Below are 27,195 nucleotides of genomic sequence, written 5' to 3'. Positions count from 1 at the left end.
TACAAAATAGAAATTTCTGTATTCTGTCACTTGTTTTTTTGATTTATTGGTCGGCATCCATCTCCTCATCTACTGTATGGATAAGAGAAGTATAATGTAGGAAAGGCATAATAAATGCTTGATTATTCACCTTTGTTTTTAGATTCTCCAGATAACAACTTGATTCCCTTTCATCCTCTAACCATGGACAATTTTTATTGTCATATTATGACCTTCATCTTTAATGTGATTCAATTAATTGAAATTCTTTTCCTTACTGAATAAAGTTGTTTGGATAAAGTTCTGTCCAGCAGGATCCTCTTCAAGTACCTTTTGATTTCTTTTAAATATGACTAGTTTTGATACCTTTGATAGCTTCCTAGATTTCTGGTATGACAACATATTCCAGGCTCATCTGGAAAATAGACAAGTTGTACCCATGGGGATATTCTGAACTAATGTTCTGAACTGGCTGTAAATGAGTTCTGAAGGGTCAAAAGTAGCCACTACACATGTTTGCCTCTTTTATATGAAACAAGTCAGTCATTCAACTATAACACAAAACATCATTTTAAAGTAATTATTGTGTGTCAGATGTTGTACCAGTTTCTGAGAACATGATAGTGAATAACACATAAAACTGTACTCAAGGAGTTTATAATATGATGAGGAAAATAAAATAAGCCAAACACCATGTTAAGTGACTTTGTCAGTCCCATGAGAGTTATAAGAGAAAAAGAAGAGAAAAGAGGAAAGGAAAATAATTAAAGATGAAGTACACCATTTTGACTTGGAAATTGGTGGATAAATGTAATATTCATTCAAATAGCAAATGCTGGATGAGGAAGGAACATTGTGAAAATAATGCTGTGTTCAACTTTTCACAATTAGCTGGTGTTACAGCAGAACCCATAATAGAGATGTCTTGATTCAAGTCCACAGGGAATCTCCTACTCCACTAAATATACTGACAAAGAGTGTGCTTAAGTGAAACAGTATGAAATTATTGGAAAAGATAATATATACATACTGATTACTTTTGATTAGTAATGCAATCAATGAGCCTGTGTCAACATTCTTGTATTAAACTATTCCAGAACATCCAGAGATCTGACCCTGTGAAAAGTCTTTTTAGTACAACTAGAAATGTCAGAAGTGTTTCCAACTTAAATTTTTCTTCACAGAATCCAGATTTTAAATCTGGCATTTAATCTATCAAGTATATCTGCTCTAATTTAGACTGGATAAACTGGTATTTGTCTTTCTTTCCAGAATAAGTACTCCAGAATCATTTTACTTGTTGGAATTTTTATTCCCATCATATTTATCCCTCCACTGAAAAATCTTTTGAATAACATTCGTATTTGTCTGCAACTTTATCATTATTTTACTTTATCTTTACTTTTAAAGATAGTGCTTCTTATACTTTCCTACTTCTTTTTCTTTTGCCCACATCAATGGAAAACACTGAACCAGCTCGTTTCATGATGGAATCAATACAAGTGAAACTACTCTTATTAGGTTATTATCATTTTTGAAATGCACATGATAAGTCAGTTTCTGATTCATTATTTCAGTAACAATTTCTTTACAACTCTAACAATTTCAGTAACAAGAATTTTAATCTATTTTAGAGTAATATCTTGGCTATTCCCTGCACAGACTTTATTTAACAGTATGATCCCTTTTTTTTTTTTTTTTTTTTGCGGTCCTTGGGATCAAACTCAGGATCTTGCACTTGCGAGGCAGGTGGCAGCACCGCTGAGCTAAATCCTTGGCCCATCCATTTCTATTTCTTGAGCGAACTGTTGTAGACTGCTGGTATAATTTCCAAAAGGTAAAATCATGATTCTCATAGAAATAAGAACACAAGTCAAAGATTTATTAAACTCATTGATTAATGGTAGAACCAGCAAGATTCTGATTTCAAAGAAAATTTGAGGAGCTAAGTTTTTATAGGACTTAAGTATGAAATTTTATGATAAAATAAGATAGGTTAGATACAAAACTGATTAATAGTCTGTATATTAAGGTATAAATTGTATTTTTGCTTTAACCAGACAGAAGTGGTTTGCATCTCCACCTATCCAAACTATGCAAACCAACATGTAGTTAGTAAACAGTTAGTCTAACAAACCACATTCCTCTCATTCTTTATAGTCCTGTGCCCTCTATTACATTGAAAGGGCGTGTCACACTTCTTTTTGCCTTATTTCCAATTTGTAGATGATTTTTAATAAGACTTCTCATTATACTGAAACAAAGGGTTTTCTTTAGATCTGAAGACTATTTGTGACTAATGAAGTAAATTCTGTTTTAGTACTTTGTAAGTTATGTAAACAACTGCCTAACTTAATGTTTAACACTGAGTTTTTAAAGAGTATAAATTGCTTTAATTGGACACGAAGGTAAGGCATAAAGGGTTTTTATATGCTTAATAAATTGAAAATAACTTACTATGGAATAAACTCTACAATTTTATATTCCCTAGGGTTTTCCAGGAGATATTGGGATTCCTGGACAAAATGGCCCAGAAGGACCAAAGGTAAATAAATAAATACTAAATATAGGTATTTTTAATCTCAAATCTCAATGAAGAGGAAGCAGATTTTATATACATTAGAATATTTCTACATTTCTGAAATATTTAACAAACTTTTTTGAGTTCAGGATTCATATAATTGAAAATTATTTTCATGGTTTCATATAGACTAATATTATTAAGGTGACAATATTTACAGATAAGTCATTTACAGATAAGTCATTACAGATAAGTCATTTACAGATAAGTCATTTACAGATAAGTCATTAAAAAAGAATTTCTTGGAGGATAGGGAAAATATAACAATTCTGAAAATCCATAGGATACAAAAAATGTATGAGAATTTTCTGATTACTTGCCTCACTGGGGCTGATAAAATATCTACTAATTAAAACAAAGCATATAGTATCCTGGTACCTTCATGTAGAATAAAATATCTGCAGAAACTTAAGATTTTTAACTTCCTTTGTTGTGCATATATACTAGGAATTATCTATACAAAATTTTAAATACTAGGCTTTGTCTCACAGGCTGCTTGGACATTATAAGCAGATAAGTATTTTGAATAAAGACAAGGAATGAAAAAGGCTGAAGTTTGGTGGATTCACAGTATTAGTGTGAATAGAGAGAGGGTAAGGGATAGGAGAAGCTGAAAAAGATATTAATAATAGCTATATTTGTTAGTGACCTTTATTGTCAAGTAGTTTAGTATTGCAGTAAATGTTTTACAGGAATTATGTAAAAATTATGAAAAAAATCACCTACAGAAGTATCTCATTTAATTTTCACAATATCCATAAGAGAGAGATTTTCCCTATTTTATAAACAATATTTACTCAACATCGTATGTTATAGCTAGGATTTTGATGCAGATATGATTGCAATGTCTGAGATCTTAACCACTTAGCTTTGGAGAACATTCAGTACCATGAATAGTTTCTACTTTATCCTGTTGGTATCAGGTAGTAATCAAAGATATTTAAGTAGTAAAGTATCCTAGATGGTTTATGTTTTAAAAAGGAACCTGTCATATCAGTATGGAGGATGGCTTAAGAGGGGTAAAATGAAAGGCAGGGAGATGAGCTAGAAAAAGGTAAGCAAGAAATAATAAAGATATAAAGTAGCACATTCATTCAGTCAGCAAGTATTCTTTGGCTGTCTTTATGTGACAGCTATTATCCTGCCTAGGGCTACAAAGTCCTGATTCTTAAGAAATGACTCAAGTTTATTCTTCTTTATGGCAGAGTAGTACTTCATTGTGTATAAATACCACATTTTCTTTATCCATTCATCGGATTGCATGATTCCTTCTATATGAAACACTCAAATACTTACTATATGGATGAAGGATGGAGAGAGAATAGGAGGGAAAGGGGATGAAAAAATGATTCAGATGTGTTATGTACATGTACCGACTCCCCACAAAGAATGTAATCAATATATTTTGCAAATATATACTAACAAAAATAAAATAAAATTTAAAAGAAATGTACAATATGGATATGCAGGAAATCTTTATGACAATCCTAATGAATAATATATAGTGCTGTGAGTATACAGAGTGAGGGAAGTGCAAGCGCAGGCTTTGCAGAAAAGGTAACACTTGAGTTGACATGCGGAATGAAAGAGCAGTAATTTGCAAAGCAGATATATGGGATGTATGGCATTCAGGAAAAGGGAATTTCTGAGAGAGTCAAGGAGCAATATTTGAAAGTGTTTAAACTAAAAATTATTTATAATTTATCTGAAATTCAAATTTAACCGAGTATTTTGTCTGGCAAACCTACCTACCACCTACACACTTATCCCTATATGAGCAATTTTTCATTCTCTTCTCTCTCCATAAAAGTATTCCTCTGTCTGTTCATGTTCCACATGTGCTTTGCATCAAGTCTTCTCCTGAACAACAACCTCATGCCATCAATTATAACTTTTATCTCAATTTCTCCTTTACTCAAAATTTCCCCCTCTTTGCCTTTAAAAACCATCTTCCCTGCCAATTTTTTAGTTTAGGCCCTCTTTATTTTTCATGAGGATTAGTGTAAGAGACTCCAGTTATTCTTCCTGCCTCCAGTCTGACATTTCTTTAGTTCTACAGCCAAGTTGATGATGGAATATTTGTAAAGTATAGATCTCATCATGTCACCTCTGAGCTTAAGTCCTCTAGTGATCTCTATATCTTTCAGGTTGAGGCTTGTACTTCTTTACTTTTAACGCCCTGTTTTTATACCTTTTTGTCTATCACTATATAGTAACATAGTTGCATTTATCATCATTCTTTCATAACTATCACTTCAGCCAAACTGTTTATATTATCAAACTATGCAGTACTTGTTCAAATCTCATAGCTTCTTCTATGCTGCTCTTTTGTCGGGGTATGGCTTCCTATGCCCTTCTTCATTTAGCTAATACCTACACATCACACATCACATTTTCCAGGAAGCTTTCCCTGTTACTGTCAAATCTAAATGAGATAGTTTTTCCTTATATTTATGAAAAATGTATCAATTACTTATCTTTATATATTATACCTGCTGTTGTGCTTTTCTGACTCTCTATTAGACTACACAACTTTTGAAAAGAGAAGTCAATTGGTTTATATACATACCTCATAAGAACTGGAATAATATGCATAGTACATAATAGAAACGCAGTTAATATTGGTTGAATGGATGACTGATTGAATGGCTATGGAAAAACGGTGTTTAGGAAATAGAAATAAGACAATTTGGTTAAATGAAGGTGATAAGCAAAAAAGAAATCAGAAGTAAAACTCAGACTCTGACTTAGGCTACTGATGTTACTGAACTTACATGAGCAAGTTAAATAGGGGAGCTCAAGAGTACTTTTAGATTTGAAGGGTACGGAAGACAACAAGTTTGATTCTGGAGATATTTAGTTTGGACATGTAGACAAAATAACTGGTAGTCAGTAGTAAACCAAGATGAAAAGTAGAAAGTAATATGAAGAGATGTAAAGACAGATCAATTATAGAGAGATTGGAGTTGAGATTTCTCCTATTTACTTTAGCCCTTAACCTGATGCATAGTTAGGAACTTGAATTTTATTTATACATAAATTTATCTATTCATTCAATAATTCTTTCACTCAATCTGTATTGAGGTTTTCTGTGTTAGGCCAGATACTAAATGTGAATTATAAGTATTTCTAAATTATGATTCCTCCCCTGCATAAGGTTACTATTTAGTAAGAGCAAAAATATCATCATACAACACAGGAAGTGCTATATAAAAGAGTTGATGATGTTCTGTGAAGCCTCAATAAGTAAGATTAGATTCTGTCTTGGGAAATTCAGAAGTAATCATTGAACTTATGTTTAAATATGACATCATACTAAGTGAAGAATCAGAGAGCTTTCAAAATTCTTTTCACTTGGAAATTTTGTTTTGCTTGAAGTTTTATCAACAAAAATGTCAGAGATCTGAATAATATGATTATAATAGCAGTCTTTAAAACTGCCTTTTTATTACATCTATTATCCGGAATGAAATGCTGGAAGTTGGTCCCAAAACCTGAAAGCTAGGCATTTTAATTCAACTAGTGGTTGAATTTCCAATGAGCAATGGTTACCTTTTAGATTATTTTATCCACACGTATTTAATAGAGATGAGCTTATAGACTCATCAGCACCAACAACATAAGATGAATTGATTTGATACTAATCACTGAATTTTAAAACAATATTGTATTATATACCCTTTATTTTGCTCTTTACTTATATTTTGGTTTTCTCATGTAAGAGTAGCCATGCAATATTTAAACTTGTGTGTATATAATTTGTTTCACTTGACATCATGTAGATCTTTTTCAAATGGGCAGGTGAACAAGAGATGGAGGGAGGTGGGAGGGAAGGAAGGGTTACCAAAAAAGAGAGAATCAAAGAGAAATGAAAATAGAGCTTTTTCAGATGAGAAGGGGAACAAGAGTTGGAGGGAGCATGGAGGAATTGGAGGGGAAGGGGACAAAAAAGAATTGGGATATATTATGTACATATACAAACTCTGTATGATCAATGTAATCATTATGTACTGCGAACATGTACCAAAAAAACATTGTAGAAGAGATGATTTTATCAAAAGAACCAGGAAACTTTAATGAAAAAAATATGATTGTATGTTTTATAGGTTGAGAAAGATATTTTTGTCTATCTTCTTGTTCTAGTTTGTCTTAGCTTTCTTTCTACAAATTGGAGAGAAACAGAGCCAAACATACTGGCCCTGATAACATGGCGTGTTTTAGCTATGCACACTGTATCTTATGAGCATCTTAAACATTTCCTTTATTTTAATGTACATGGCGTATTTGGAAAGCAAAGTTAATGTAAATTACCAAAGAATTGTTGATGCCGCACAACACAGCCATCAAGTGAGCCATGCACACTATATTTGAACAAAATGATTGTCTGATGTACAAACAAACTGGCCTCTTTCCAGAGCAGTCTGGCCCAGCTCTAAAGAAGTCTTTCACTTTCTGTTCATTTTCTGCTAGCTGAATGAAAACCTCAGTCTAGGGTTGGAAACTGTGTTAATTATAGTTGTGCTGATTGTGGAGTTGTATGTGTATATATATTTGTACACAGATGCAAAACATACTTCAGTCAGCCTTCTCAAGAGCCACCCAACTTGGTTATCTGTTTTCTAGAATCCCATAACATTAGCAAAACCACATCCTTTTCTGCTTACTGATGAAAGTAAGAGTATCCAATAAATACTCTCTGTACTTCAGTAAATACAGGAATAAAGTCTTTGTTGTTGTAATGGTTTATGTTGATACTTTGGCTATGGGATTGGGAATGTTAAAACCAGCTGTTATTCTCTTGTATAAAAGCATGATAAGTTTTCAAAGAAAACCTACCATTTGTGAGATTGTGTTGCATAATTTATGGGAATCATTACAATACGTCATATGTTTATCTGTACAGAGAGAGGTAACCTAAATTGGTAAGAGGAAGATGCATAAATTCTACGCCATTTTTCAAGATCATCTCAACTCAGCCTTGAATTTTCACATTCCATCACTTAAATCAAGATTTTATACACAGCTTTCTTATAAATAACCATTTTATTTTCTATGCAGTAGTCAGCTGAGAAATGTTTACTGAGTTTGTATAATGGCCAATCTTTGTACTGTTTATTGTTTGTACTGTGTAAGTACAAACTGTGTCAGTAGTGACTTGAAAACAAGACTAAAACATAGTTTTTATACTAAGAACTTATAATCTGGAAAAATGAGCCTTCCACATGTGAAAACTTAAAAACCATAAAAACTAGATAACATATGATAAGTAAGGAGTTCAGATGATACAATAATCTATATGGTTATTTTTCTGAGAGACTTCATTAAAAAATGAAAGATTTGAGTTGGATCGGTTGAATTTGGCCAAGTGGAATCAGGAGATGAAAGATTGTGTGCAACAGGTACACAATGTACATAGGCAGAGAGGGCAGAAGTAAATCTCCCTGCCTAAAAAAGGTAAGAGGCAGATTATAACAGATATTAAACATAAAGTTGAAGAATTTAAATACAAATAAATCCATGCACAATTTTTGTGTATATGATTAAAGAAACATACAACATGGAATCTATTGTCTTAAATTTGTCAGTATAGAGTATTATAGTGTAATATTTAAAATGTATGCATATTTTGGGCAGCAGATCACTAGAACTTTTTCATCTTGCATGAGTAAAATTCTGTACCCATTAAGGGACAACCCTTCATTGTTTCCTGCTCCTAGACAGCTACCATTCTACTTCATTTTCTTTTTTCTTGTTTTTTTGGTACTGGGGATCGAACTCAGGACCTAGTGCTTGCAGGGCAGGCAGCGGAGCCACTGAGCTAAATCCCTGGCACCAGTATTTACTTCTTGTTTCTATGATTTTGATTGTTAGATACCTCATGTAAGTAAAATATTGCAGTATTTGTCCTTGTGTGACTGGATTATTCATTTAGCATAGTGTACTCAACATTCATCTGTCTTGCAGCATAGGACAGGAGTTCCATCTTTTTTATGGCTGAATAATATTCTGTGGTTTGTAATACCACATTTTCCTTAACAAGAGACAGTTAGGTTATTTGCATTCTTGGCTATTGTAAATAAAGCTGAAATGAGCATATGAGAGTAAATGTCAATTTTAGATCTTGTTTCAGTTCTTTTAAGTACAGAAAGTTGTTTACCCACTTTTTCATTGGGTTGTCATTTTGCCATTGAGTTGTAGGAGTTTCTTATATTTTTTGTTATTAATCCCATGTCAGATATCGGGTTTGAAGACATTTTTCCCATTATATAGGTTGCCTTTTCTTTCTGTTTATTGCTTCTTGCCTATGCAAAAACCTTTCATTTTGATGTAGTCCCACTTGTTTATTTTCAATTTTGTTGCCTGTGTTATTGTGTCACATATCCAAGAAATCATTGTCATGACCAGAGTTATGAAGTTTTTCCCCTAATGTTTTCCTCTAAGAGTTATTGATCTGTGTGGATGTTCCATTCATTATTGAAAGTGGTGAATTGAGACCTCCTAGTATTATGGTGCTGCCATCTATTTCTCCTTTCATTTCTGTAAATGATATATGTGTCTTTAAATCTAAAATAATTCTCTTGTAGAAAGCATGTAGTTGGATCTTGCATTTTTATCCATTCAACTACTCTATGTCTTTTGATTAGGGAGTTTAATGAAATCACCTTTAAAATAATTACTGCTAGTGAAGAACTTATGACTAGCAATTTTGTTATTTTTTGTCCACTTACACCTTGTTTGTCCCTTTTTTCTCTCTTGCTGTCTTCCTCTATGTAACAATATGTGTTGATTCTTTTCTAATTTTTCTCATGAATCTGCTATAGTTATATTCTCTGTAATTACCATGGGGCTTAAACAAAAGATCTTATAGTTATAACAATCTATTTTAAGCCAATAACTGTTTAACTTCAATTCCATAGAACACTCTATTTTTCTACTCTGTGGAAGATTTTGAAAGGGGTAAGATGAAGAAAGAGATGCTCAAGGAATAAAAAAATACTAAATTATTGATATGAATATTGTGAGTATGTAGGGAAGATAAGTGAATTGCCAGTTTAGAAATTTTCAAACATTAACCAATGTGTGATATATAAGTAGAAAGGAAACTAATATTTATCAAATCCCTATTATATTTCAAGCACTTTTATCTATTCCTACAGAAACTTAATGATGCTGGTGGCATCATAAGTCTATAGATAAGGAAACTGAATTATCTGCCTAGCAAGAATCAAGTAATGGTTCTATATATTTTAAATTTAAAAAATTTGTTTGGCATATCATAAATATTAAATAAATATCCACAGTTTAAACAATAATGATAGAAAAAAACCATTAAGTTTTGTTAATAATCAAGTTATGGTTCTATACATTTTAAATTTAAAACTTTAAATATATGATAAATATGAGACAAATGTTCACAGATTAAATAATAATTATAGTGTAAATTCCATTAATTTTTGTTAACTGCAGGCTCCTGTATATGTCTCCATATTGTGTCTACCTTTTCCTCCCCTGCATTTAAAAGTAATCATGCTCTTATTTGGCCACGCTTTTATCACCTACATATATATTCCTACAGTATCTGTTGTTTAGCTTGTTTTAGAAATTCACATAAATGGAATTACAGTACAGATATTTTACAGTGACATTCATCTTCCCCTTAGTCTTGACTTACTAATCTAGGTTTATGCATGATTACATATTATCTTCTCAGTTGAATCTAGGTTGATGCACACAATTATAATGTTCATTTTTAATCTATGTAGTATAGTGTAGTATACGAAACCACTACATAGATTTATTACAATTTTTAAAATAATACTTCTGTTGATAGACATTTATGACTTTTGCTCTGGTTAGTTCCACAGATGTTTCATGTTTGTAAAGATTTGGTTTGTAAAGATTGTGTACAGTCCCATTTGGAGATTCAGGGCTCTATTTATGACCACGTCATCAAGTTCTCTAATTTGTCTATTCACAGTAAGCCTTCTCTGTTCTTCTGATTTTCATCTGCTTGGCCTATTAATTGCTGTATGATAATATTCCTAATAGTGAATTTGTCAATTTGTCTTTATATATCTATGAGTTATTTTATATTTAGAATTTATATTATTAGAGGCATAAAATTAAGAGTTTTCAAGCTCTTCATGTTGAACATAGCCTTTTTATAACTTGTAATGACACTTAACTCTGATAGCCTATTTTACCTTAAAATCTACTAGATCTGATATAGATATAATTACTTCAATTATTTTGAGTTACTAAATATTTGGCATATTTTTCTTTATTTTGATTTTTAAAAACTATATCAAAAATCAAGTTACTATATAATATGATATACATTTTTGAAAGATGCTGTTTATATGAGTTTACAGTAATATAGAGCTAAACTAACCAAAGATTTTTCATTTTTTGTTTTTGTTAGAGTATGGCAGTGATGGAGCAAACTACCATATAAAGGAAAGATTCCTCTGCAGTTTGTCACTGCACTGTTAAAAATCAAAATCACCTAGTAGATTTGCTCTTTGACATAGTTATTTACTATAGCTGAAAATTAGATAAAACCTTTTAATTGCTATAGGATCACTAAAAGCAATAATACAAAATGTAGTTCCTAGAAGAGACTTACTGAAAACTTTGCTGGCGAGTTGCATTATCAGTGCAACAGAACTGAGTAAGAAAATGTTTCCATGTTGAACAGATGTCATATGGTGTTTCCTAAAGTAGGAAGATTATTTTTATGTTTATTGTGGACAAGTTTTCTTTCAGAGAACAATTGATTTCTGACAACATTCATTGTGTTTGACAAAAGAATGTTATAGTCACAAAATACTAATAAAATTCAGACTGTCACTTTCTTCTGTACATTGCCTTTCTCTTTCTACCAGCTTGTATCAAGTAGAGAAATGATTGAGGAACACGTAGTGTGAATAATGAGTTCTAGGCTCTGCTGGTTTCTTAATGGATACATATTCCCCTCCATCTGTTTTCAGACTTTGTGGACATATGATATATATATTTATTGTCAGAAAATCAGTTTCAATTCTTTAAATTTAGAAAAAGTTTGCCTGAGAAGGTATTTGGAAATTGAAAAATAACCTATTTTTGTACCTTCTTAACCTGTTATTTGAATCTTAACACACTGTTTAAAGAAAATTTGTTTTCCAGTTTTTTAGATGCTGTCTTATAGCTTCTGCTCATCTACCTTCCCTTCTCATTTTGATAACCTCTTAATGAATGGTACTAAATAGAATTGCCCATCTCCAGATTAATGCTGATTGATCAAAATGTTAATATATATAACTTATTTTGTGTGTTTATATTATTTTAATAGGGACTTCTTGGAACTAGAGGGCCTCCTGGGCCTCCTGGTCTCAAAGGAACTCAGGTATGGAGGAAATGAATATCCATTCCATGATTGTTAAATTCACACCTTCTTTTTTTATTTATTTTTTTGTGGAACTGTATTTTTCACTTATAGAGAACACTGCCTCAGTGTTGACTATTTTTTGTCATGACAGATTTCAAGTTACCATTATATATTGACAATTATGGAATGAAACTGAATTACTTTACAGTGTTCTGAGTTCATTAACTGATTTATGTCAGTGTTCTCCAATGGCATATTGAAGAATCTGAACCTAGAATTTCATGCATATGAACTAGAATTTATAATTACTGTTTGTGACCCAGTAAATTATATTTTAATTGAATTGTAATTTGAGCAAAATTTTTTGTTTATAAAATAAATATGATGTCCAGATATTTTAAGATGTAGTAACATTGGCTAGGATTATTATTTATTATAAGGTAAATAAAGCAATATAATTTAGTAAATATTTATGTAGATAAGATATAAACAATTATTATTTATTCTCTTAGAGAATAATGACTAGGAATTCCTTATGTTTCCCTATGTTCATCTTCAGTCTCTATCCATCCATTCAGATTTTGATTGTTAAAAGAATACACTGTATTTTTATGCTTCATATATGTTTATACATTGTAGCTGATTTGACCCTAAGAATATTGGGCCTTTAAATATCAAAAATAAGCACTAGAGTTAGACAATAAATGCTACTTGGATAGGATTTAACATACCTTTGTCTCTCTCAAGTTTAAGACAGCACTATGACTCAAAAAACTATGTGCTGAGTGAATGAAGTATCGAAATGTACAGAGAATGAGCACATTTTGTATATGTAATTTTTCAATGTACCAATGTGTGTTGATTTCCATTTGTTATGAACTTGGTTGAGTTTCTGTGAATCCAGTACAGTAAAGATTATCCTTAATTAATGATCACAGTAATTCCTAATCCTGATTTTTTGATATCCTAATTGCTTTTCTTTTTCTCCACTCCCAGTTTTCTGAATACAACTTGTACCAATAGCACATGCCTCTCTTTAGGTAGATGTTAGGATAAGAACAGAAAATATTAAAAAGTATAGCATGATACATTTCTGAAATACAAGAAAATCACAGTATTATTTTCATCACATCTCAGAAATAGCTTCAGAATTCAGAATAAAAAATAAGGGTTTAAATTTTTAAGTACTCATTTTAAGCTATAATATGTTTTGATTTTTTAAGGGAGAAGAAGGACCAATTGGACCCTTTGGAGAATTGGGGCCAAGAGTAGGTATCATATAAATAATTTCTACAAATGCTTCTTTTGAAAACAGCTTTTTTGCAGATATTTTTAATAACAAAAATTTATAGCAAAGGACAAAAAATTAAAACAAACTATTTTCACAAAATCCCTCAAATAAAGTAAGCCAGGAACAGAAAGTTTTCTAGGAATATTCTGAATTATATTATACCTAGCTATATATTTACTTGGCTCTTCAGTAGTCTTAGTATTTGTGCAAATTATTTTTAAGTTACACAAAAGGTAATTGGAAGCAAATTCTTGTCCATTTTAGTAATATCCTGGAAGCTTCTGTTTTCAGTGTGTCAACAAAATTAGAAAGAGCTACTTTTTATCAGATAGTACTATCTTGTTATATATAAACTATTGTTTGAAGTATTTTTAGTGAGTTTAAACATTTTTGGCCTATATGATCAAAGTCTACATTATCATTGAGGTAAGATATTTATGTTGTATTTCTTTTAAGAGACATTAGACTCACATAAAATATGTGTCATTCTCTTGCCTTGAGAACATCATAAATTATAGGTTCTTTAAAAATTGTTTACAGGGCTGGGGCTTTAGCTCAGTGGTTCTGTCACCTGCCTCGCAAGCAGGAGGACCTGAGTTCAATCCCCGGTGCCCCCCCCAAAAAATTGTTTACATTTAAAGAGACAGTAATTATTTCTTTTGTACCTTTACCTTACTATCACATCTATTTCTACCATACCACTGAAAAAAAGACATATTTTAGAAGGAAAATCATAAAACAAAAAACTGTTCTTTAAGCCCAGTAAAATTTATCTTATTTAAAATTTACTTCCCTGAAAACAAGAGAACCATATTTGTCTCTTGCCTACTCAGGCTCAATTCCCGACCCCACCCCCCACCCCCGTACTGGGGATCAAGCTCAGGACCTTGCACTTGCAAGGCAAACGTGGTGCCACTGAGCTGAATCCCCAGCTTATTCTTACTGTTATTAATATTATTTCACTACTACTGGTTGAAGATCAATTTGGGGCCTAGTATTGCTTTAAGAATATCGCAAGAATCAATCTTAATCTCGCAGATATTGTCCCCACTTTTTTGATGTGAAAGTAAGTAAGGTTTCAATATCCATGCTTAAGCATGACATTAAAAATAAATCTAATGTGAAAGAATCTAAATAGGACCACAATGTATTACATACTCCATTAGGATGTTCTGAATGGCTTCATTTCTAAGAAAGCATAAATAGACTGATACCAGATTCTGATGATTTTTTTCATAATGTAGATATAATATTTAACTACTTGTCATATGCTAAAAGGCTTAAATGAATATTACATTATTAAAGATGAAATGAATATTCTCACTGATGCCATCCCCACTTATGTAAATTAAAGTGGATTGGCTTCCTGAAAATTCTTTTGAAATTATCATAGAGAACTTTAGTAATTTAGATTCTTTACTGGGTTTCATATTCTACTGTGTATCTTCAATTAATTAAAAAGCAATTGATATTTCAAAATAATAGGATGATTTTCTTTTCTTTGCTCTGTTTTGTGCTTTGTAGAAACCATTAGATCATTTTAAGCAAAGCAGAGACAAAAATTAGAACGACTTCTTAGCTGGAAGTCCTGAATGTAACTTTACATTGCTAAATTTTTTACATATTGTCAAAACAGAATGAGGGCCAAAAGATAGTTTTATTTTACTTCATTTGGGGGCGGGGCATGAGAATATTTTAAAATTAACCTCAGTATTAAAATGCAAATGTATAATGACTAGTAGATTCTATAAATCAGTGTTCTATTTCACTTTTTCCTTCGCCATTTTACTCTTTGTAAATTTGAATTTTTTACACACATTGCTTAGGTCCAGTGATCTATCTAATGGAACATATATAATATTATTAGTTATTTGATATTAGAAACTATGTACTGTAGATTAATGCACCCAATATCCAGGATATTGACTCCCTCACCTCCAGAGGTAGCATCTTCCACTCTCTTCAGCTACTCACAGCTATGATCATATCCATTGCTTGTCGTTACAAGTAGCAGCAACTTCTCTTCATTTTCAATTACAAACTTCTCCCTAACCACCATCTTCTTTCTTTCTAATATTTTGTCTCTCACAGCCCCAGTAGGAATTTCAGTGCATTGATCCTATTGTTTGCCATTATTTCCTATCTCCTGCATCATGCCATGTCCCTCTTCATCTTGCTTAAAACATTATAATTATCACTTTGATTACATTCTGAATTCTGTTTTCCTGCCCACTTATTCCTTTACTTTTTAAACTACTTGTTTCTTTTTATTATTTTTTCAAAGTATGCCAAAATAGTTTTCTTTTCATTTTATGAAGAAATAAAACAAAATTTCATAACAAAGTAACAGGAAAATAGCAATAATTATTACACTATGTATCATTACATTCAAAGTAGTCACTCAGAGTACAAGAGATAAGATTCTTACATGGGTAAGGAAAATGTAGGCCACCATTCCACGCTCCTAGGGTAGAGAAGGTGAGCCAGTGCCAGCACCCAGAAGGAAGTTCCCCTGCCACCATTCCACGCTCCTAGGGCAGAGAAGGTGAGCCAGTTCCAGCCCCCGGAAGGAAGCTCCCCTGCCACCATTCCACGCTCCTAGGGCAGAGAAGGTGAGCTGCACGGGCACCAGAAGCACGCCCCCTCCCCATGGAAATGAGAAGACACCATAAACAAGCCTCAAAAACAGACTTCCAAATCACCTACAGCAACCCCAGAGGGAAATGAGATGGAACAATTTGATACTCAAGCACCTGGACTCTCTGAACTGGCAAAAAAAAGAGGAACTGGGAAAAATGAAATCAGAAATAATTACTCAAATAACAGGAAAGATAGTGCAAGACATGATTAATAAATCTAGAGAGGACACAGATAAAAAAATAGAGGATCTGAGGAACATGATGGAATCCCAACATAGGAAACAAATGGAATCCATAAAACAGATGCAAACAGATTTCCAGGAGATTAAAAACTATCAAAAGTCTGTGCAGCAGAATGAACCAATGTGAGGATAGAATTTCAGATATAGAAGATAAGATTGCAATTAGTGAGGAGGAAAAGAAAAATTGCTTTAAAATTATAAAGGAACATGAGAAAGCAATCCAGCAGCTGCTAGACGATGCAAAGAAGAATAACATAAGACTGATTGGAGTCAATGAAGAAAGAGGAGAGAGTGCAGATGATGTAAAAATCTGTTCACAGAAGTGATAGCAGAAAACTTCCCAAGCAGGGGAAAAGAACTTGACATACAGATAAATGAGGCATACAGGACTCCAGCTAGCCTTGATCAAAAAAAATCTACACATATACATATAATAGGATTCCAGAAATCCAACAGAAGAACAAAATTCTACAACCACTTAGAGAAAAGAAACAAATCACATACAAAGGAAAGCCCATCAGAATCACAGCAGACTTCTCAATGCAAACCCTCAAGGCAAGAAGAGCTTGGAGTGATGTATTTCAAGCCCTAAAGGAAAACGGCCTCCAACCCACATTGTTGTACCCTGCAAAACTATCTTTCAAAATTGATGGAGAAATAAGATATTTTCATGATAAAGAGCACCTCAGGAACTTCATGAATAACAAACCAGCACTCCAAAAAATTTTAGACAATACCCTAGGAAAAAACAATGAGGATCACAAACCCAGGAAGCCCAGCAGAATGAATCCATTGGGCGTGACAAATTAAACACAAAGGGGGAGAACCCAACAAAAAGAAAAAGTCATGACAAGGCTTTTAAAGCTTTTAACTTCATCTCCCTAATGAGTGTATAATTCAATCTTGTTATTGTACTGATTAATATTTTTCTGATTCTAGTGTTGCACACTTTCCTTGTGCTGTACTGGCTATTTATCATTTTCTTGTGTCTACTTTTTAATTAGGTCATCTATTGATGAGTTGTAAGAGTTCTTTATATATTCTGGTCATAGGTTATATGTATTGTAAATATGGTCTGTTTAAGGACTACTTTTCATTTTAATGATGTCATTTAAAGTTCTAAATTTTGATGGAATCTCATTTATCAATATTTTTTCTTTTATACATCATGTTTTTTGTATCCTAGGTAGTTCTTGCCTACCCTAAATTCAAAAACATTTTCCCTTATAATTTCTTCTTAAAGTTTTATACTTTTAGGCTTTCATATTTAGTTCATAGATCCCTTCAAGTTATTTTTATGTATGGAAATAAAGGGTTGAGTTTATATTCTATAAAATGCTAATGTTAAATAATCTTTCAAAACTCACTGGACCATATATGTGTGGTTCTATTTCTAGATTCTCTGTTTTATTCCAATGATCTATATGTCTTTCCTTACACCAACACTGCGTTGATTACTGTACCTTTAGAAGAAGTCTTAAAATTAGGTACTAAACATCTTTCAACACTGTTTTTTATGGGTTTTTTTTAAACTTTTCTAGGTCCTTTGTACTCCTACATAACTTTTGAATTTCAATATCCAATTCTTCACTTATAGCAAGTATACACAGACCTGAATTTTTATATATACCTTGTGTTTTCTAATCCTGCAAAATTCAAATACAAGTTCTAGGCACTCCTAGAGATTTCTTAGTATTTTCTCTGTAGATGATCATTTCATCTACATATAAAGATTTTGCTTTCACCTTGCCAATCCTATCCTAATTGTGTCATTTTATTACCAGACTAGTTTGTTTGGGCCTAGGTTTCAAAGTTTAATGGACAGGTAAAGAGTAAGCATATCTGCCCTTGTTCCCCACCTTAAGGAGAAAGCATTGTATCTTCTCCATTCATATAAGGCATTCTCGCTGGAAGTAAGGAGTATATCTCTTTAATCTGTTGAGAAGGTTCTGTTCTACTTCTAGTCTCCTGATAGCTTTTACCATGAACAGCTGTGGAATTTAGTCCAATACTTTTTCTCCAACTAGTGACAGGATCATATGGCTTTTTCTTTTCTTCTGTTAAAATGATGACTTTTAGGGGTGGATCTTCTAAGGCTGAACCTACACTGCCATCCCTATAACAAAACCACTTTCTACATCCTGCCAGATCTGACTTCTAATAGTTTGTTTTGTTAAACAAATTTTATCTATGTTCATACTTTTTTCTTCTATTATCTTTATCCAGTTTTAGGATTAGCACAATGTTGAGTTCCTAAAATGAGGGGAGAAATGTTCCTTCTTTTTCCTGCTTTAAATGTTTGATATAATTTATCAGTTAAAATGTTTATGAGCCTATTGTTATCATATAGATAGGTTTTCAAGCTAGGAATATACTTTCTTTAATAGGTGCTATTCAAATTTTATATTTCTTCCAGAGGTAGTTTCATTAATTTGTCTTCCTAGGTACTTCTTAGAAGTTGTCAAATTTATTTCAAAACAGGTTTTTGAAATATGCTTTCTATATCCTTTTAAATTCTGTAAAATCTGTGGTAAGGTGTCCTAGATCTTGACATTTTAATTTTAAAAATGGGTAATTGGTATTGTGTAACATGAAGAAAAGGTCTGGGGGGCGGGGGAGGTGGCAGGGGAGAGGAAAGGGGAAAAAATATATGAGAAAGGGAAAAACTGGAAACAGGATCTTTGCAAGTGGGGAGTGGTAGAGGGGGTGAAGGGAGGGCGGCAAGGGAAGGGGGAAAAAAATAAGAACCAAGAGACTCATGTAATGGTACAAGATCCCAATGATGAATGTAAATGTATTTTATATCTAAAATGTACCAATAAACTTAATGGGGAAAAATAAGAAAAGAAAATGTATTTATACACAATGGAGTACTATGCTGCCATAAAGAAAGATAAACTTGAGGCATTCATAGGTAAATGGATGCATCTAGAAAACATAATGTTAAATAAAGTAAGTCAGACACACAAGCTTAAATATCACATAGTTTCTCTTATGTACAGAATATATGTACACAAATAAAGAGCAAAATAGAAGATAAATAAATGGAGAAGTTTAAATACTTCCTCAAATTACTTATTCTGTTGTTTCAAAAATATTTTATTATATGCTAATTTGTTTCATTTATACTACTAATTTATGTTAGTTCCTTTTCTTTTCTAAATTATTGTTTCATACCTTCTCTTATCCTCAAACTCTATTCACTTATTTCACATCTTCATTGTTAGTCTTTACTTTGCTCCCTACTTTCTTGGGAAGATAAATCAGAAAAAAATTCACAATTTTCTACCAGTACACCTATTTGCCTCCCTCTGCCTATGCGCATTTACTCTAATTTCTGTTTTGTGAATGAACAGCCTCTATTGATGACTGAGGTCAGATTTCCACTTGTTGACGACATACACTGTACTCTTGCTTATTCAAGAACATCGACCCAGCAATTCTTTTACCCCTTGCATCTTAATTATTTTCCTCTACTGGATCATTTCTGTTAACATGTAGACCTGATGTTATTTCTTCTACCCTAAAAACAAAATAAAGCCTTTTGATTCCACTTCTCTAAGTATTACCACAGTTCTCTCCATCCTTTTTCAGTGAAACTCCTCAAAAGTATTACCTATATACAGTGTATATGGTTTCCAGTTTTCTCCTCTTTCCATCTATATAAATCAATTTTGTCCCTACCATTACAACACAAATGATATTATAAGGTTAATCAGCAGCCTCCATGTTGCTCAATCCAATGGTTATTTCTCAACCTCATAATCTTCATATTACTCAATAATCATATTCCTCAGAACTTTTTAAAAAACACTGTATTCCTGGAAACATTTTCTTTACTTGAATGATTTTCTTCCTAACTCTTTGGCATCAAATTTCATATTTTTCTCATTTCCTCAGATTCTGGAATGTCCCAAGGTTTTCTGGACAGACATTTTTCTGTCTATACACACTACCTAGACAAGTTCATATAGTCTTATGACTTCAAATACCATCAAGATACTGGTGATTTCCAAAACCGTACCTTCTGATCAGAACTTTCTACCCTTGACCTGTGGACCTGTATAACTACTGTAAGATCCCTCCACTTTGATGACTAACAAGCACATCTAAATAAAATGTCCAAAACTTAGCTTGTAATTTGGTCCCAAACCTGTCCTCACAGCCTCCTTCATTTCATTTGTATAGTTACTCAGGTTAAAATTTCTAAGTTCATTCTTGACTCCTCTTTTTCTCCCATATTTCACACATAATGCACCAGTAGTCCCTGAAAGCTCTATATTCAAACTACACTTAGAATCTTGACTTTCCCACAGCCTCCTCTGCTACCACCATGACCTATCTATGCTGCAATTATCTCTTACTTGGATCACTATATTAGACTTGTTGGACTCCCTGCTTTTGCTCTTGGACCAAAGTGATGCTGTTAAAATATGTATCGCATCACTTTTGCTCTCATTGCTCACGTAAGACTTCCTGACTCACTCCAAGTAAAAGCCAAAGTCCTTACTGTAATTTACAAGACCCTGCATGACCTGGCTTTCCATTCACCTATTTCCTTCTTTGACTTAATCTTCTTACTCATTTTCTGCTATCTTATTTCTGTTTCAGCTATAGTGATGTCTCATGGTTGCAGCAATATTCCATGTGCATTGCTGTTAAAGTAACTTTGAATATGGTCTTCCTTTGCCTGAAATTCTGTTCCTTCAGAAATCCACATAACTTCCTTTTCTTTAAGTCTTTCCTCAAGTGCCATGTTATTCAGTGAGTTCTTCTTACCTGGAAATCTTATAAAAACTTTCAACAAAACTCCTACAGCACTTTATATCTCTCTTTCCTCCTTAATTTGTTGTTCTTGATACACACACACACACACACACACACACACACACAAATGCTCACATTTTAAAAAAAAATTTTTATCATCCATACTAAAATACAAGCTCTATGAGGGCAGATATGTTTAATGCTCTCTCAACCCTCAGAATCTAGAACTGTGTATGACCTGAAGGAGACAGTCAAGTATTTGTAAAATGAATAGGTAGTGATTATGATAAAATATATTTATCAAATAATTCTGAAATATTTCATTTTATAAGAATGGTTTATATTTCATAAACTTAGAAACTTTCAGAAATCAGAATAACCAAATATATCTATTTTTTCCTCCTTTTATATTCTAGGGAAAACCAGGTCAAAAAGGGTATGCGGGTGAACCAGGACCAGAAGGCTTAAAGGTAAAGAACCTACCTTTATTATTAATAGTTTTAAAGTATAATTTTCAAAAAGACAAAATTATGAATTTTATACAAATATGAAATGAACACATGTCAACTTACAAGGAACTAGAAAGATGTTAAAAATGGTTTCAAGAGCAATTGAGAAGCTGTTTTTATATTTTTATTAATATGCTATTTAATGAAGAAATATTAGAAAAGATTTGTAGGGTAAATACAGAGCAACAAAACATAACTTTGGATTTTATCTGTTCCACTGGTCAGATCTAACAAATACAATGTAATTCATTCAGTTTAATCATCACAAAGGACTGAAAGAAACTAGGTTATAAGAATGGCTAACTTTTGCAAATTGAATATTCAACCAAAAATTGAGTCACAGCATTATTGCTGAATTTTTTATAGTAAGCTCATCATTTCTATGATGCTGAAATCTAAGGAAGGACTAAACAATACCTTTTGAGGTCAATGAAGAAATATAAGCAAAAGTGTGTTTTTAATGTATCAGCATTTCTGCCTGTGACTGAAATCACACTCAAGGAATATGTGCACTTAAATCTTTCTCCAGTTATATACAAAGACTCCCGAAAATAGAAGTACAAAATTCATAAGTAGAAGGCTTAATAAAAATCTCCTTTACTAGGATTCATTATTGTACTGCCAAATAGTACTGGAAAATCCAACTGTGAATTGCCATTCAGTCAAACTGTCAAGAAACTAAATCTCAGTCAATATCAAAATCCTGCCTCCTCTCTTAGAATCAAAGTAGAACCTAGGTAACTTTTGGCTACCCAGGAAATGTAGGAAATTCTTTTTAAAAAATTAACTTTATTATCAAACACACACACATACAGAAATTAAAACCAAAGAATAATACAAGGGGAAAAAACTACAATAATATTCAAATACAGTAGAACTCAACCAAAACAAAATTTAAAAAGCACTTAAACATTTTTCCATATAACTTAAAAAAAGCATCTCAAGCACCAACAAGACACCAGAGGATGTGATTAGTTTTGGGGGTTTTTTTGTCAGAAAATATATTTATTATTGATAGTGAGTAAACTTGTCAGATGTGATTAGTTTTTTGAGGAAGTATTTGTCTCTCTCCTCATCCTCAAAGACAAGTTACTTCTTAGCTTCAACCTCTCTGAAAACTAAAGCAGGAATGCAAGTAATCTGCAAGTAACTTCTGCTTTTTTCCCATTAACACAAACCTCCTCTAAGACTAAATAACACAAAAGGTTCCTCTCCTTTTTTGGAAGGGGTAATTTATGGGTAATGAAGAAATAATAATAATAGAAAATCAATAATCTATGTATTATCCCACCATTAAATTTTCTATAGAAGCTGTCTAATGAGCTGTCAAAAACTAGCTATTGAAACCTATTGCAATGCTTTACTCTTTAGTATTTATCTACATACATATAGAAATTGAACAGAAAATATGTGTAAACTTTGAAACTTTATTTCAAAAGTGATTACTCATGATGAATATTAGATTTCAAGTGTTTAAAATCAGTATTATACAATAGAAATATAATGTGAACCACAGATTTAAGCCACATTGAAAAGTAAAAAGAAACAGGTAAAATTTATTTTAATAATATAAAATGTGACCAAAAAATACAATAAATGTTTAAACAAGGAAAGACACATTTTTATTAATCCTTCTCAAAATACTCCTCCTCACTTCCAATATACTTATTCTGTTTTTGCCACTTTCTGAAGTAGTTCTGGAAACCCTCTTTTGTATCTTTTCATGGCTGCCTCAGTGTCTCGAATTGGTTCAAAACATATATAGCAATTTCTATCAAATAAAAATATTATAGGGTGGAGTGGGTGAAGGGAGCACAGGGAATGGGAAAAAATAACAACCAAGACACATCATGTACAGGTACAAGTATCCAATGATAAATGTAAACATATTGTATACCTAAAATGTACCAATAAAAGAATTTAAGCCAAAAAAAATATTATAGTGTGTCTTCATCCACCTATCTCACTGGATCTGGTACATTGTGACTCCTGGCTCTTCCCCAAAGTCAAAATGACCATGACAGGTAAACATTTTGAAATGATTCACAAGGCAGTCACAACACAATATACACACTCATGACAGAAGACTTCTAAGAACTGCTTTAGAAAGTGGCAAGAGCAATGAGATAAGTGTGTTTGAAGCAAGGGGGAATATTTAGAGGAAGCAGTCTTTTACTATAATAAATTTTTAAGATTTAAACATACATTTGCCATATATTTTGATCATACCTCATATTTAATCCAAGGAATAAAAATATTCTTTCACTATGTAGTCAATATTAAATTATTAATGAGATGCTTTGTTTTCTTTTCTTGCAGAAAGGGTTTGAAGTATGATGTAATTTTTACCCTTACATTTCAATTCAAACCAGTTCATACTCAGAACCATATGTCATTATTGGCTATGATGTTATTCAGTATTTTAACAACTTACTGCTCAATAACACATTATATTACCTTTTAGGAATAAATTGATGGTTTAATCTTCTATTTCTGTAAACTAACTGTACATTCCTGTCACATTCACTGTATATGCTACCCTGAACTTAATCTATCTTTCATTAATGTATATCTTTGCATAGGCCATTTCCCACCACTATAAATGGCTTTTTCTTATCACTACTACAAGTATTTCCTATTTATCAAAACCCAACTCATATATTATTACATAATTCATTACTTGAAGTCATTAATACTTGAGTGTTTGAAAAGTAATACAGTGTATTTTACAAAACACCACCAACAGATGGTAGGATGGCATACCATAGTCAGATACATTAATATTTTTGCAGGGATTGAAAGTGTTCAGATTAATCAGGATTATAAATGGCTTCTCTTGGGTTAGATTGGGTATTGATACAAAAAAAAATTATATTAGGTCAAGTCCAACACCAAATGAGTTGTGAAAAGCTTTTGGTTTTCAGACCTATTACTTCTCCAGAGATGCCTATGCTAGCTACTTCTGCTCACAGGGTGCTTGCCCCGTGTCTTCTTTTAGTACTTACCTGGGACATGTTTGCTCTTCTTTTGAGCAAACAGAGCATCCCTGTGAGCAAGGGATTTATTTTTTTAAGGGCTTTATTTTTATTCTTAATATCTTTCACAGTGCCTGCCATTCTATCTTTTTAGAGAGTACAAATGAAATAAATATTTTATTTTTTAAATGTTATTTATAAAAGTGTCTTTAAAGTGAATAAAAGTGATGAATAAGAGAATGCAATTTAAGAAAATATGTTATTATCATTTAAATGAAAATGTAGGAGGGCCAAATTTCATAGAAATACTCTGACAGAGTATTGAATAACTGAGATAACCTTTACTTTTTTCTAGGTTAGGACTAGATAATTACATAAAAATGAAAATAGAAGCATTGATATGAGTAATTTTGTTGAAAAAATAATCATTTTTGGAATTCCTTGTTCTATGTTAACAGGGAGAAGTAGGAGATCAAGGAAATATTGGGAAATTTGGTGAAATAGTAAGTTTATTTTATGCTCTTATTTTTGCTTTTTAAATCATCTGTAAGTATTTTTAGAATCATGTTAACTATGATCTGTTGGCTATAATCATGTTAGCAAGAATTAGAATAAATTTTATTCACTACAAATTTAAACTCATTTGTAAGGTTTCTATATAGAGCCTAGTATATTTAAGAGGAATGAGGAAAACCCAATTATATTTTCATTCAACATACATTACATTTGTGATCTCAGGAGCATTCTTGTTTCTAATATTTAGTATTCAATTTTAGTTCTGACAACTTCAATATAAATTTGACCTGAACAGTTTTCATTACTAAATGTCTTATAAATCAAACTATTTTATAGTTTGAAGATAATTTTTCTTAAGATTTAAAAGGTTGGGGTAAATGAAGAGGTAATTAACTGGAAAGTAGTTTCTTTCATCAAATGTAGTTTATGTTGCTTAAATTTCCTTGATTGTGCAAGTACAAGGCTTGTTATATATGCTATATTTGATTCAGGTCTAAAATAATTTCATTTTCGGCCGGGGATTTAGCTCAGTGGTTTCACCGCCTGCTGCGCAAGTGCAAGGACCCGTTTGATCCCCGGTACCAAAAAAAAATCAATAAAATAAAATAAATTCATTTTCGACAATGAGAAAATCCAGTTAAAATGTTCTCTTAACAAATAAACTCACATAATATGTATAGAGTGGTAGATTAACACAAGTAAATTTATTTATAATGTACTAGCTTAATTGTCACAAAGCAAGAGATACAATTCAATAACGTCAATGAGCAAATTCACAATACCCTATCTTATGTCTTAAATAGGTAAAATTTTCTACAAAATTATAAGTTTAGGTAATTAAACAATTATTAATCTTTGTTTTCTAATTAAAATGTTCTGGCATTCTTATTTTTTTCCATTGATTATTAATAAAAATAGAGGTTTGGTTAGTCTCAAAAGATCGTTGCTACTCGCAGTAATTCCTGGGTCACTAGGAGGTAGACTTTTTGTTCCTGTTTTTGCTGAAGAAAGAGATTTCAATCAAGTATTTATATCAGATTATTCAAAGCTTCTCATCAAACATGATTGTAACTTACATTTTCTCTAAGGTCACTCAGAAATTAAATCCTGGAATTTGTAATTGTCACATTGCTTAGTAAATACATTTATAAATTAGAGTCAGTATCCAAAGTTAAAATGCCAGTGAACAACTTCTTTTCTTCAAATGACATCTTATATATTAAGCCATTAAGTGTTACCTAATCATGCTGGACTACTTGCACATAGTATAAGAACACATTGCTATTGTTGTCCAAAGAAGAAACGGACTGTCTAGACTTTTGTTACTGGAGGGGAAATAACATTTATTGATCATTTTTCATGTTTCAGGCATCAGCTGATGTTGTAATATTTTATATTATGGTATTTCATTTAATTCTCAGTTTTAAAAAATACATTTTGTTATTCCAGCCTTTAAAATGAGAATCAAGCACACAAGAAGTAACCACTTCGAAGTTACTAGTAAATTGCTGGGCTGAGTTATAAACCCAGAGTTTCAAATTGAAAATCCAAATCTCTACATTATACCATGCTGAAATGTGTTAATATTTGTTGAACAACCAGTCAGTCTAGATATTGTAGAGATAATTTAAGTATTAGACAAGTTATTGAACAAAAGGATTTTTCTTACTTTGAGATTCTTTCTAAGAATGCAAGATAAAGGGTTTTATTTTTCAATTATTGTTTATGTTGAGTAAAATTTAAAAATATAAAATTCCTAAAGAATATTTGGGGCTTTCTATAATTCCTGGCTTTTATATTGTCTCATTCATTTTCAAATCTTATAGTTCATCTAGTCCAGAGTTTTGTCAAGAAGAGAATTTTTAAAGCCAGACATGGTGCACAGGCCTCTAATCCCAGCACTCTGGAAAGCTGAAGTAGGAAGATCAAATTCCAAGACCATCCTGGGCAGCTTAGTGACTTAGCACAACCCTGTCTCAAAATTAAAAAATGAAGAAAGAGCTGGAGATGCAAAGACCCTGGTTTCAATCTCTAGAACCATAAGAGGAAGAGGGAAAGATGAAAAGATATGATTGCATTTCATGATGTCAATCTTGTAATTAGCTCCTACTTAATCTTCCGTATGATCATTTAATTGCCTTAACTGGACCCCCTCCATGTTTTTTCTGGATTTATAGTAATTAGAACCAAATTTTTCATACAGCCTGCCAAGAATAGTAGTGTCATCTATGTATTATGTCTGTTTACATCTTACAGTAATTTTCTTATACAAAGAATTGGTTTGTGTAAGTATGCCCTAAAGGGGTCTCTAATTTCAAAAGTGCCCTCT

The 27,195-nt window shown here is 32.1% G+C and overlaps 1 protein-coding gene across 4 annotated transcripts in view; it reads left to right on the top strand.

The window, feature by feature from the left end:
* The window catches only part of Col24a1 (collagen type XXIV alpha 1 chain), a 313,236-nt gene that overhangs the window by 116,189 nt on the left and 169,852 nt on the right, over nt 1-27,195 (top strand). For all 4 annotated transcript variants that reach the window (XM_021255434.2, XM_004841343.4, XM_021255435.2 and 1 more), the window contains exons 21-25: nt 2,471-2,524; nt 11,892-11,945; nt 13,151-13,195; nt 21,283-21,336; nt 24,809-24,853. In XM_021255434.2, the coding sequence (XP_021111093.1) occupies nt 2,471-2,524; nt 11,892-11,945; nt 13,151-13,195; nt 21,283-21,336; nt 24,809-24,853 (252 nt within the window). The remainder of the gene's footprint in view (nt 1-2,470; nt 2,525-11,891; nt 11,946-13,150; nt 13,196-21,282; nt 21,337-24,808; nt 24,854-27,195) is intronic.

This window comes from Heterocephalus glaber, unplaced genomic scaffold, assembly GCF_053883595.1.
Source record: "Heterocephalus glaber isolate CG9 unplaced genomic scaffold, H.glaber_assembly_v1.0 deba00001442, whole genome shotgun sequence".
Classification (NCBI taxonomy): Eukaryota; Metazoa; Chordata; class Mammalia; order Rodentia; family Bathyergidae; genus Heterocephalus; species Heterocephalus glaber.
This window is presented reverse-complemented; position numbering and strand designations above follow the sequence as displayed.